Source organism: Lactuca saligna, chromosome 2 (assembly GCF_052625555.1).
Source record: "Lactuca saligna cultivar CGN05327 chromosome 2, ASM5262555v1, whole genome shotgun sequence".
Lineage (NCBI taxonomy): Eukaryota > Viridiplantae > Streptophyta > Magnoliopsida > Asterales > Asteraceae > Lactuca > Lactuca saligna.
Window position 1 is genome coordinate 119,422,779 of NC_136418.1, and position 12,354 is coordinate 119,435,132.

At 36.8% G+C, this 12,354-nt stretch overlaps 1 protein-coding gene across 1 annotated transcript; it reads right to left on the minus strand.

Moving 5' to 3' along the window:
- Nucleotides 1–7,993: 7,993 nt before the first annotated feature.
- Nucleotides 7,994–11,533, minus strand: LOC145031428 (Pentatricopeptide repeat (PPR) superfamily protein). The gene is made up of 2 exons (XM_078979976.1): nucleotides 11,308–11,533; nucleotides 7,994–11,156 (listed from the first exon to the last, which is right to left on the minus strand). Exons 1-2 carry the CDS (start codon nucleotides 11,383–11,385, stop codon nucleotides 8,067–8,069), a joined length of 3,168 nt encoding a protein of 1,055 aa, XP_078836102.1. The 5' UTR covers nucleotides 11,386–11,533; the 3' UTR covers nucleotides 7,994–8,066.
- Nucleotides 11,534–12,354: the final 821 nt, after the last annotated feature.

The window sequence follows — 12,354 nt, forward strand, 5'->3', positions numbered from 1 at the left end:
TAGGGGTTCCTTATATAGGTAGGCTATTAGGGTTTTCAACTAGGAAACCCTAATTTGACTGCTTAGGCCCTAAGCAGACCATGGACTCCCTCCTTAGAAGCCTTGGACAAATTCTTATGGGTTTCCCCATAGAATTCGCCCACTCCAACTTCTATGGAGTCCATTAGCCCATTTATGCATCTATCTTATAATTACACAATCAGTCCCCTTTATTTAGTTAATCTCTTTTAGCACAAAATTAATTCTTATTAATTCTTGACTAATATTAATTAAACAATATGAATTCTCTTTTAATATATTATTCATATAATATATTAATAAATCATAATTAATCCTCTTTCTCCTTAGTTCATCATATCAGTTGCTATGATGAAGGCAACCCAAAAGGACCATGCTCACAATCGGGTCAAGTACATACCAAAATAGTTATGGGCTTAGACACCTAATCCAACAACCTTGACCTTTGGGGAAGGGAGTGGCTGACTTTCCACGTGGCGCCCTCTCGTGGTGCCACGTCTTCGGCGCACGACGAGCGTCGTGCACGCGCATAAATTTCCTAGTTTTTCTTAATGGCATAACTTCTTCATACGAGCTGCGTTTTCTATTTTTTATATTTTGGGAAAGCTCTCGACGAGATCCACAACTTTCCTTTAAATCTCAACAACTGATTCTCGCTCTAACTAAAATTCCATATTTTAGACTGGTTTAGACTGTTGAAGTCCGTGCAAAATCCGTATCTCCTTCATACAAACTCCATTCTTGACTGTCTTTATATCGATGGACTCTTATGGACGAGATCTTCAATTCCCGTGTAGATTATTTAGGCTAAAAATCAACCTTTCCTAAATTCAATATCGGTGCGCACACTACTGCATTGTATTTTATAAAAATCATAACTTCCTTTTGTGAAGTCAGATTTAGACATTCTATATATGCACACTCTCGGTTTTATGACCACTGCGACTTTGGTTAAGATTATTTATCAAAATATTCTTCTATCAAAAAGTCATTATTGCTTATAATGCCTTAATCGTCTGGCCCGGATTGGTTGGCGTTAGAATTATCTCCCGTTTAGGATGATTATATCCAATAATCATTAGCAAGACAGTGTTGGATAATGATCGTGCAATTCCCTTTCAATCCTGGATAATATTCGTAACTCATATTTTCTGTTATTTCTAGAGTCTTTTCTCTAAGAGTCAGGTGCCTACTCCAGAAAGTACCTTCCTTCATGTTCTAATGTCGTATAATCACACTATAGCAATTCCTTGCTACTGGTTGTTAAGTCCTAATGACAATTTGCAATATGTCTGTCAATTGCCTTGATTATCTTCTTCTTCAACCTTTGATTAAATTCGGACACTACATCAGACATACTTTGAATATTAGTCGGATTTGATTTGATATGACCACTAGGGTCGGAATAACGTTCATTTAGTCATTACTGAAACGATAGTAATGATGGAAACAAACGAAACGACTCAACTACTAAAGTCTTAGAAACCTTGTGACTTTCCCTAATCCAAGTGTGAGTCATGTGCTTCCAGTAGTATAGGCCTATACTACATTTCACACCTACTCATACTCATCCTAAGTATTGTCTCACAACCCCTAAGTCAAAATCACATAGCAACTTAACACATACTAATGTGTCCAAGAAAGCACCTACAACTATTTGCGCTAGATTCAATTATGATTTTCTATTCCTACTTTTATCTCTACAATGATCCAACCTAAAACTTGTTTGTACAAATTCTTTCTTGTGTAGTGTCTTGTCTATAAGGCACACTATAGCAAAATTCATCCTACTTCACTCGACTCAGTCCACCCTACGAGGTCCTAGATGACGATTTTCGTTATTGTTTCTTGATCCGCTATGTGTCCTCACCATGACGTAGTGTACACCAAAGGCGTTCGATGTACCAAGACGAGAATATAGATAGGGAAGTTTTAGACGCGTAATTATCCTTATCACTTTGAAAAGTTATATGTCAGTTCTGATATTGTAATTAAACGTTTAGAAACCTGAACACATAAAATTTCTTAATCCTAGGTCAGCAAAAGACCTCAAATCTGATTTAGATAGGCAACCTAAAGCATATTAAGGCATCTTATAGTTATATCATGCATAAGTCATTTAGCACATAAAGTAAATTAGGCCTCTTATCCTAAGTAAGCTAGTGCTTGTGTCAATTTAGACCTTCTATCCTCAATATAATAGACTCTCTCACAATCATTGCTAAACATTCTAAGTTTAATTCTAGAAATCCTAAAAATTCGTAGTTCGCTTAAACTAATGTTATTATACCATCTATGACATCCGCTAATTTTCAGAACCAATTGAAACTTTTATTTACGCTTTTAAAATCATTTATTTATATTTACCGAAAATCTCAATACAAAAGATCATTTTGACTACAAATGTTTGTTTCCAAAATATTAAAATCCTAAGGATGTCATAATCAATACAGATACAATAGTTACAACGTAAAGACCTGACGGTCCTAAAATGTCGATTCTTAATCACTTCGCATCCTAATCAAGATCCAATAGCTTAAGTCATGTTACCTGTAATGCATATAAACCGCGTGGGTTAGGTTGGAGAACCTGATGAGATACATAGGGATTTCAATCCTGTAAAACCAATAATTACCATACAATATCCAAATAGGCTTACAGTCCTACATATCTGTTCCTACCGATCCTCATAGATCCTAGTCTAAGATTATGTAACAACCCAAAAATTTACCAAAAATATAACTTTTCAAAACCAATCCGGGTAAATAAAATTATTCAAACATTAACATAGTTCACAAATTGTTTTCAAAATGATTTCATATCAAAGTTCCCAGAAATCCCAAATCATAAAATGTGAGGATGTGTACGTCACACCTTCGCCTTGCCATGGTCACCTGAAGTACCTGAAAACAAAAATCAATAAATGTAAGCTCGAAGGCTTAGTGAGTTACCCCCAAAATACCAACATATACCACCCAGCAAAATAATAACAAACATCATGTATAATGAGCCTTCAACATGACTGGACTGCCTCGCAGGGCCTACAGCCTATCTGTACCACTCCCGAGCCTTCAGAATGACGGGACCGCATCGCAGGTCCTACAGCCTATTCGGACCGCTCGTCGGGCCTTCGGCATGATTGGACCGCCTTGCAGGGCCTATAGCATATCCGGACCGCCCTGGGTATGTTGGCCTACAGCACGAAGCAGGACTGCCTCAACCCAACCACCAGACAACAATCATGTGCACATAAATAGCATATGCTAGCATATAAATATATCAAATGACCATTCTAATAAATTAATTAGCATAACAACATCCTATGACCAGGATACCAACATAACAGGCCACTAAGCAGACCATCAACCTAACTACTAGAGTGCTAATCAATACGCATAGCATGCAATAAACCTGGATACAATCCGAAGAGCTGGCATTGGTGCCTTAGACCCTGTTGATATAGTGAGGATAAGTCACCTAGCAAGTAGTGCAGAACTGAACTGAGAGTCTCCCGCTGCTATTTCACCGACCACCTCGACTGCCTAAAATGATGAATACTAAATTAATAAGTGGGATCTCCAAAATTGCCAAAGGGTCCATATTGTCCATTTCCCCAATTTGGGCCCAAGGCCCAATATCAATCCACTAACCCAAGTCCATATGCATAAGCCCAACAATGGCCCAATTTTCCTAATTGGGCCTAACCTCCTAATTAGGCCTTACCATAGGACCCCTTATCAGAACTGGCCCTACTTCAAAAGTCCAAATAGTCTAATTACAGCCCAACCCGAAGCCCACAAGTCAAAAGTCCAAACTGAGGACGTACGTGGGGCGTACGTCTGCCCTATGTTGACCGCCATCGGGGTGGTTGACCCCGTACGTTAGGCGTACAGGAATTACGTTGGGCATACGCAGGGTTTCACCAAAACCCTAATGAGTGCTTAATAGCTTAAGCACTTAAGCCCAAATTCCAGATCCATCGACCAAATGTGCCATTGAACCATAAAGTTTCGAACTTTATCACTTTGGACGTCCAGAAAGTTCCTAACACATGGTCTTAATCCATTAAGACCTTCCTACTTCATGCATGAGACAAATCTAGCTATTGGGACCTCATTTTTATCACTTAGGACCTCTTCTAAGGTCTGAAAGGACAACCCATTTCATCCAAGTCATCACATGCACCATTTTGGGACTTTTGGGACAAGAATGCTTCCATAAAGCTAAAATGACTAGATCTATAACACACGAGCATAAAGTTCCAAGCTTTTTACCATTTGGAGCTTCTAGGGCACAACACAACTTTAGATCTATAGCCTTGTTCTCCTTATCCAAATCCTTGGCGCAATGACTTCACCTTCAAAGGTTCAAAATGCACACCAACTCACACTCACACGCAAAACTAGGGTTTGGAACGCTTTCTGGGATATGGAGGTTGAGGATAATCAGAGGAAATGAGCTAGAAGGGTGTTTATATAGTCCCCAACCCTAAATATTAGGGTTTTCACCTGACATGAGTACGCCCAACGTACATGAGTGTATGCCCAGCGTACTAGGGCGCGCCTAGTACGCTCAGCGTACTCCTTCCTGACTCAAAGTTGCAACTTTAGTCCTTATACTTCTCATAGCCCAACTCAACCAACTCCAGGGACTACAAATGGCAACTAATAAAAGAGGAAGGATTCGAAATATACCTACGAAGTTCGGGATGTTACAGATTATCAGGGAGAAATTATCTCGCCTGATGAACCATTAAAAAAATGACTATATAGCTAGGGGATTCCTTTATCGGTGTAAGTCACAAAGAATATGCAGACATACCATTACAGTTATCTGATTAGCACATACCATTACTGGTTATCCAAGAATATAAAGACATACCATTATAGTTGTCTGATCAGGACCTACCATTTCTGGTTATCCAAGAACATGCAGGCATGCCATTACAATTGTCTTATCAGGACCTATCATTTCTAGTTATCCAAGAATGAATACTATAACGTACTCTGGTATGTAATTCATACCATCAACACCTTAAAGTGTCATGGAATAGGACTTTACTCTCAATTCCTAACTTACACACATTCTCCTAATGAGACTACCAAATATTAAACTTAATTAAACTAGGTATCTTCCATAAGTCTAAGTGTATCCCTAGACTAGTTTACAATACATGTAATCAATTTCTAATACCAACTCTATCCTTGGGTGACAATACATATATATATATATATATATATATATATATATATATATATATATATACACGCACACACACTAGCCGTTTACCCGCGCCAAGCGACGGGTGTGACAATGGTTGTTGAATGCTGAAAGATGAATTAAACCCTTGAAATGGAAACATCAGCGATATATATCCAAGATTTGTGAACAGAAATTGCGAGACTTGGGGAAATACGGAGATAAGGAATGAACTAAGTCAAAATAGCCTAAGAATATGGGATAAAAGATTTGACATTTCAACTGTCGACCATATGTACTCTACTCTTTTTGTAATGCATAAATTAATTGTACAAATGCATTGTATGTTTGTACGACTTAAAATTCAGCATTTGACGAAAAATGTTTTATAAGGTAATTAAGATATATATATATATATATATATATATATATATATATATATATATATATATATATATATACACATAGCTCAGCATATAATCCAAGTAATAAACATATAATTTGCGTATGACATCTAACAAATAATTAATAGTTTAATTAATACTAGTATTAAATCATATTCATGAAAGTGACTATGTACTGACATGATAAAAGTGGATGCTCAGAATTTGAGCAGAACTTCGCCTTAGCACTTAGCTTTTCGTTTGACGTAACTTAGGTATGATTAATACAAAATTTTAGTCTAATGATCCTGGTGACTAATAATACTCTAGATCACTAATCTCAATGTCTACATCAAGATCTATCAAGTAAGGATCAACCAGGCATGACAGTTGGGAGGCAAGACCATTTTGACATATAGTCATTCTGAAATCCAACAACCAAGCCAACATGACCAATATAGACACCTCTCCCTTAAGTAGATTGATCATTATTAGAACTTGGAATTACTAATAAATCTTATTTATAAGGTCAAAATATAAGTTACACTGAAATAAATAGAGTGTAGCTTAACTTACAGAGCTTTTAAGCGAAAATTGGAAAAATGCACGAACATAATCCCATCTCGAATACTTCGTCTAGTCGGGCTCCAAGAGTTCCCAAGATTCTACTAAAATATTCCTAAAAGTTGGGAGAAAATCTACTTGAAAGCTTAGAGCGACTAGAGAAGGGAATTGTGAGGAGAAATGAGCAGATTCTGCAGATCTTTATAGGGATTTTAGGCAGGCGTGTCGGGCAGGGCATGTGTGTGTCACGCACGTCAGCCTTGTTGGCTCCTCCAACTTTCTGCCAGGTGTCGCTTGTTGGTTGGTCCACATCAAGGCCTCTAGAAGACTGACATGTGTCCAATTCTTATGGAGCCACGTGTCGCAACCGGTTGATGCCACGTCGCCTTGACCTTTGGAGAAGGGAGCGACCGACTAGCCACATGGTGCCCTCTCGTGGTGCTGCGTCTTTAGCGCACGACGGGCGTCGCATGCGTGAATTTCCAGGTTTTTCGAAATGATGTAACTTCTTCATACGAGCTCCGTTTTTTATGTTCTTTATATTTCCGGAAAGCTCTCGACAAGATCTACAATTTTCCTTTAGACCTCAACAGCCAATTCTTTCTTGAACTAAAATTCCACATTTTTTATTGTTTTAGACTATTAAAGTCCGTGCAAAATTCGTATCTCCTTTATACGAACTCCATTCTTGATTGTCTTTATATATGTGGACTCTTATGGATGAAATCTTCAATGCTCGCGTAGATTGTTTAGGTTGAAAATCAACCGTTCCTAAATTCGATATTAGTGTGCACACTACTGCGTTGTATTTTAGAAAAATCATAACTTCCTTATGTGAAGTCAGATTTAAATGTTCTACCTATGTACACTCTCTTTTTTACAACCATTACAACTCTGGATAAGATTATTTATCCTAAATAATTTTCTATCAATAAGTTATTACTGCTTATAATGCCTTAATCGTGTATCCCGGATCGGCGGTCGTTACATATGATATGGAAGGACATGAAGACGAAGATAGAATAACCTTTGGGTCCTCCCATGTTATAATTTAAGAACATGGAAGGAAATGTAAATTTTCAAAATTAATTTAATTAATGGTCGGGAAATATCGCTAAGAAAAGTCCACCGGAAAACTCATTTTTGTCGGAGGCTCGCCGGAGAAGATGACCGGAGAGTCGCCGGAGATACGAAATTGTCGGAAACCTTCAATAGCCGGTTTCAATGGTTTCTATGAACACCACAACAAGTTTAATAGTAAATGAGGTAAAAAAAAATAACCAAACGAGTACAAAATCAACAATTAGGCTGTGGGGAGTCGTCAAGGTCAAACCGCCAACTCAGTGCAATGTAGGTATTTTACCATTCCACAACCAACCGACCGGATTGTGGAAATGGTGTTCAACGGTGGGTTGATAGTGAAGAGGCAAAAAGGAGGAGAGACAAGGAAAGAAAATGTGAAGGGAAAATTAATGAACCCATGTCTTCTTCCGTCTTCACAACCCACTTCACAGCCAAATAACCGACCCATGAGGCGGTGTTCACCGGTGAGTTGTGTGCCACACAGGAAACTCAGTAGTTGGTGTGGGTAGCCTTAGTTACCTGGTAGGCTGGTAAGTCATTTTCCCTGATATATACTACCTGGCTTAAATCGACATGCACAGATCAAACTGTGAAACAAATATATGCACTAATGACACTATGGTTTCCTTTCAGTAATACCCGCCTTAAGTATTACACTTGAAAAAGATCTTTAACACTAGCTTATATAATTACATACACCAATTTTGAATGATAGTTTTGCAACTGATATAAGAGAACAACATCCGTAAAAAAACAAATGTTCCCAAATGATAAAAATATAAATTATCTACCTTAACAACTTCCTCAAACGCAACAAAATCACCAATGATCATTACAAGAACAAACACCCTCCCCAAAATGATGAAACCTATACGAATCCCTAACTACAATATCCCGATTCGAAACCTTCGACACAAACTTTATCCAATTATGACAATCATTACACACACGAAGATTTTTCATCACACGAATAGGAACCCTAATTGACAAACTCATAAGCCCAAATGTAATCGCTAACTTCTCACTATGCACACAACTCGATGCTTCCTTCTGATCTTGCTCCAAATCATTCAAAAGACTATATCGATCTTGCACATACCCAATTTCACAAACCCTTTTATTAATCACCTCCAAATAATCATAAATCTCATCAGCTTTCGGATGCAATCGATCACCAACAAAGAACGCATGAACACTGTTCTTCACCTCAATCCAGCTTTGACCAGGTACCTTTTTCACCCCTCTTTCTTTCATCATCTTCCTCGTCCGATTTCTATCCTCCCATTTCCCAGAAACCGCATACATATTTGATAACAAAACATAAGTCGCTGAATCTTCTGGCTCTAATTCAAGAAGATGCTTCGAAGCAATTTCCCCAATTTCTTTGTTCTTATAAACTGTACACGCGCTTAAAAGCGTTCGCCATGTCATCGCGTCCGGTTTGACTTCCATTGACTTTATGAACTCCATCGCTCGGGTCAAATACCCGGCCCGCCCGAGGATATCTACAACACACGCGTAATGTTCGGGTCTAGGGGTTAATCCGTAATTTTCACTCATGGATTTGAAATACTCCATTCCTTTTTCAACTAATCTTACATGGCTACAAGCTGCTAAAACACCAACAAAAGTTACATAATTTGGTGTGAATTTGTAACATTTCATTTCTTCAAAGAGTTTAATCGCTTCATTTCCACATCCGTGTTGTGAATAACTTGTAATCATTGCATTCCATGAGATTTCATTCTTTTTACGAATTTCAAGAAACTCTTGTTTAGCGTCTTGAAGACTCCCACATTTTGAATATAAAGTTATCAAAACGTTTGAAGCTTCGGTTTCCAAATTATAACCTGTTTTTATCATTTTTCCATGGATTTGTTTCCCTTGTGTCATGTTTGTTGTGTTTGCAGCTGCACTAACAGCAGATCCATAAGTAAACATATTCATTTCAACTCCAAGTTGATTCATTTTAGAAAAAACTTTCAACGATTCCTCAAAATTCCCACTTTGTGAAAACCCTGAAACTAATCCATTCCATGAAACGTTATCTTTAAGGTCAATTTTGTTAAACGCTAAATACGCTTCATGTATTCTACCACATCTTGCGTATAAACAAACAAGTGAGTTCCCAATTGAAAGATCAGATGAATACCCATTGACAACAGTTTGACCATGGATTTGACTTCCTTGATGAATCGATTGAATTCCAGCACATGCAGTAATTGCACTTGAAAACCCGATGTTATCTGATTGGATTCCTTCATGAATCATGTCATAAAACGTATTCAAAGCTTCAAGAAACAAATCATGTTGTGTGTATCCAGCAATCATAGCTGTCCAAGAAACAACGTCTTTTTCATTTAGGGTTTTGAGAATTTTCAAACCAGTGTCCAAGTATCCATGCTTAGAGTACATGTCAATAAGCACACTACAAACATATACATTCAACTGAAAACCCGTTTTCACAACTTGGGTATGAATCTGTTTTCCAAGATCCAAATCCCCAACTAAAGTACATGTCTTTAAAATACTAGGATACGTGTATTGATTAGGTCTCAATCCTGAAATTTGCATTTGAGAAAAAATACAAAAAGATTCATGAAGATCACCTAATTGTCCATAAGCAACTAACATCACATTCCATAAAACCACATTTTCTTTTCTTGTTGTGTTAAAGAACTCATGAGCAGTTTTCACATCTGAAGTTTTTACATAAAGGTCAAGTAAAGAACCTTCTATGATTATATCTGAACACATTCCTGACTTTATAGCATAAGAATGGAGTTGTGTTCCTTTATGATAATCTCCAATTGAAGCACAAGCACTTAAGAGGCTAGCAACTGTGACACAATCTGGTTTTAAGTTATCAGATTGCATTCTTTCATATAGTTCTAAAGCTTTCTCATTTAATCCTTTTTTAGAAAGACCTGAAATAAGAGTGTTGTATGATACTCCATCACGATATTCCATTCTGCTAAAGATTTGTTCGACAGATGAGAAATTGTTGGAGCGTGAATATAAAGTGACAAGGGCATTACAGACAAAAGTTTCGGATGAAAAACCCCATTTATGGATAAGGGAATGTAACTGTTCTCCAAGTTTGAAAAATGCAATCTTTGCACATGAGCTTATGACACTAGAGAAAACGTAAGGAGTGGGTGAAGTTCCAGAATTATGCATTTCAAGAAATAACAAAATGCTTTCTTCTTCATGTCCATTTTGGGAGAATCCAGAGATCATAGCAACCCAAGAAACGTTATCTTTCATATCCAGGCTTTGAAAGATGTATTTTGCAGTGTTGATATACCCCTTTTTTGCATATAGATCGATTAATGGATTGCAGACAATGTAGTTTGAACCAAAACTATAACGAATGATCTTGTTGTGGATCTGTTTTATGTTGCTATGATGAAAGTTATCTCCTGTAATAGCGCGTAGAACATTTGCAAATGTTACTTCATTAGGGGAGTGGTTTTCAGCCAACATTTTTGAAAATAGACCCAATACTATAGTAGTTAACTTCTTTCCGATTAAACCAAAGATTAGGTTATTCCAAAAAGTCACATCTCTGTTAGGCATTTCATCGATTACCTGGCATGCATCGGTTAAATCTCCTTTTGAGGTGTAAACATCAGCTAGACGGTTGCAAATTACGTAATCCCTGTCAAAACCTGATTTTAAGATCCTTCCATGAAGCTTCTTAGCGTCTATCAGAGATCCGGAATTCGTATATCCTTCTAAGAGCCAACAGTATGTCTGCTGATTAGCAAAAACTCGGCCGGAATTGTTGTTATCCACCTTCGTTTCAAAACTTTCACGGACCTTCTCATCTTCTTGATCGACGATTCGGAAACTTGCAGAAGTTCGAAAAGCAGCTAATCTCAATCCACTCAATTTCCCACAAAAATACTGCAATTAGAGCAACACTGTCATTATTAACGGTATAAACTATGAATCAGTTGGAGAAAAATATAATACTTTACCGAAAATTCTAACATGGGTTCCACAGATTTAAACAGATTCGGGTTTTAATGAAGTCTAAGAGAGCTGATGAAATTACCTTCGGGAAATTTGTTGCTGATTTACGCGGGAAAGGTTGAAATGGGTTATGCGAGAATGAACCACGTAATAATATCATTGGGAGTATAAAGCGAAAAACTACTTCACCGGCGTACGTCGGGAGAACCCCTCTATCACTCTCTACACATACTGTAAGAAGATTCCGACTGAAAACTTCATAAACGAGAAATTTCTTTGAGAGGGAGGTTGGCGAAGAAAAAAAAAACTTTGTTGCTTTTAGAAAACAACTTATTACTTTTGGAAAATTCAATGTTAGTTTAAAAAGTGTTTGGATAAATTAGTTTATAACGTGTTAGTTTATTGTTGCGGTAATAATTAGTTTTTGCAAAAATATTTGTGGTAGGAATAAGTAATAATTAATTGGGGAATGTTTATTAAATTCAATTTATTTAGTTTATTCTTACTACAATAAGCTGATTTTTAAAGATTCATATTCAAACCCTTACTTGTGGTTCGAATAATCAATAATCAATAAGCACCTTATTTTTTCTTAATCCAAAGACCCTTTATTCAATAAGTAATTTTTTATAAGTCATTTATCTCTTATGAAAAACTCTTTATTTCATCATTCAAAAAATTTAACAAATATACCCCTTAACCTAAACCTACATCGACACAAAAACATGCGCTGTAAGTTAATAAGTTTATAGCGTTTTGATACCCGATAAGCTTAGCCAAGCTTTTTTTGAAAGGGAGTATGACTTATTAATGTAATTAACTTTTCGGTATGTTTACATCTATGTAACTATCTTTTTTTGTACACATGTTGGTAACAAACTTGTTGAAAGTGTTCATATATGACTATTATGATCTACTATAGCAGGTTAAATCCTAGATATGAACGTTCTCAACAAATTTGTTACCTAGATAAAAATAGTTACTCAAATATGAACAAAACGAAAAGTAAAAAATTAAAATTACACGAATGGTCCCTGTGGGTTGGGGGAATTTATGTTTTTGGTCCCTAACATATTTTTTTAACTTGGATGGTCCTTAGTGTTTATTTTTGTTGCACGTTTTGTCCATG

Bases quoted from the DNA above. Each gene is read 5' to 3' on its own strand.
- LOC145031428 (XM_078979976.1), bottom strand. From the start codon at position 11,385: ATGATATTATTACGTGGTTCATTCTCGCATAACCCATTTCAACCTTTC. The intron at 11,157-11,307 runs GTAATTTCATCA...CTCTAATTGCAG, and splicing joins CAGCAACAAATTTCCCGAAG to TATTTTTGTGGGAAATTGAG.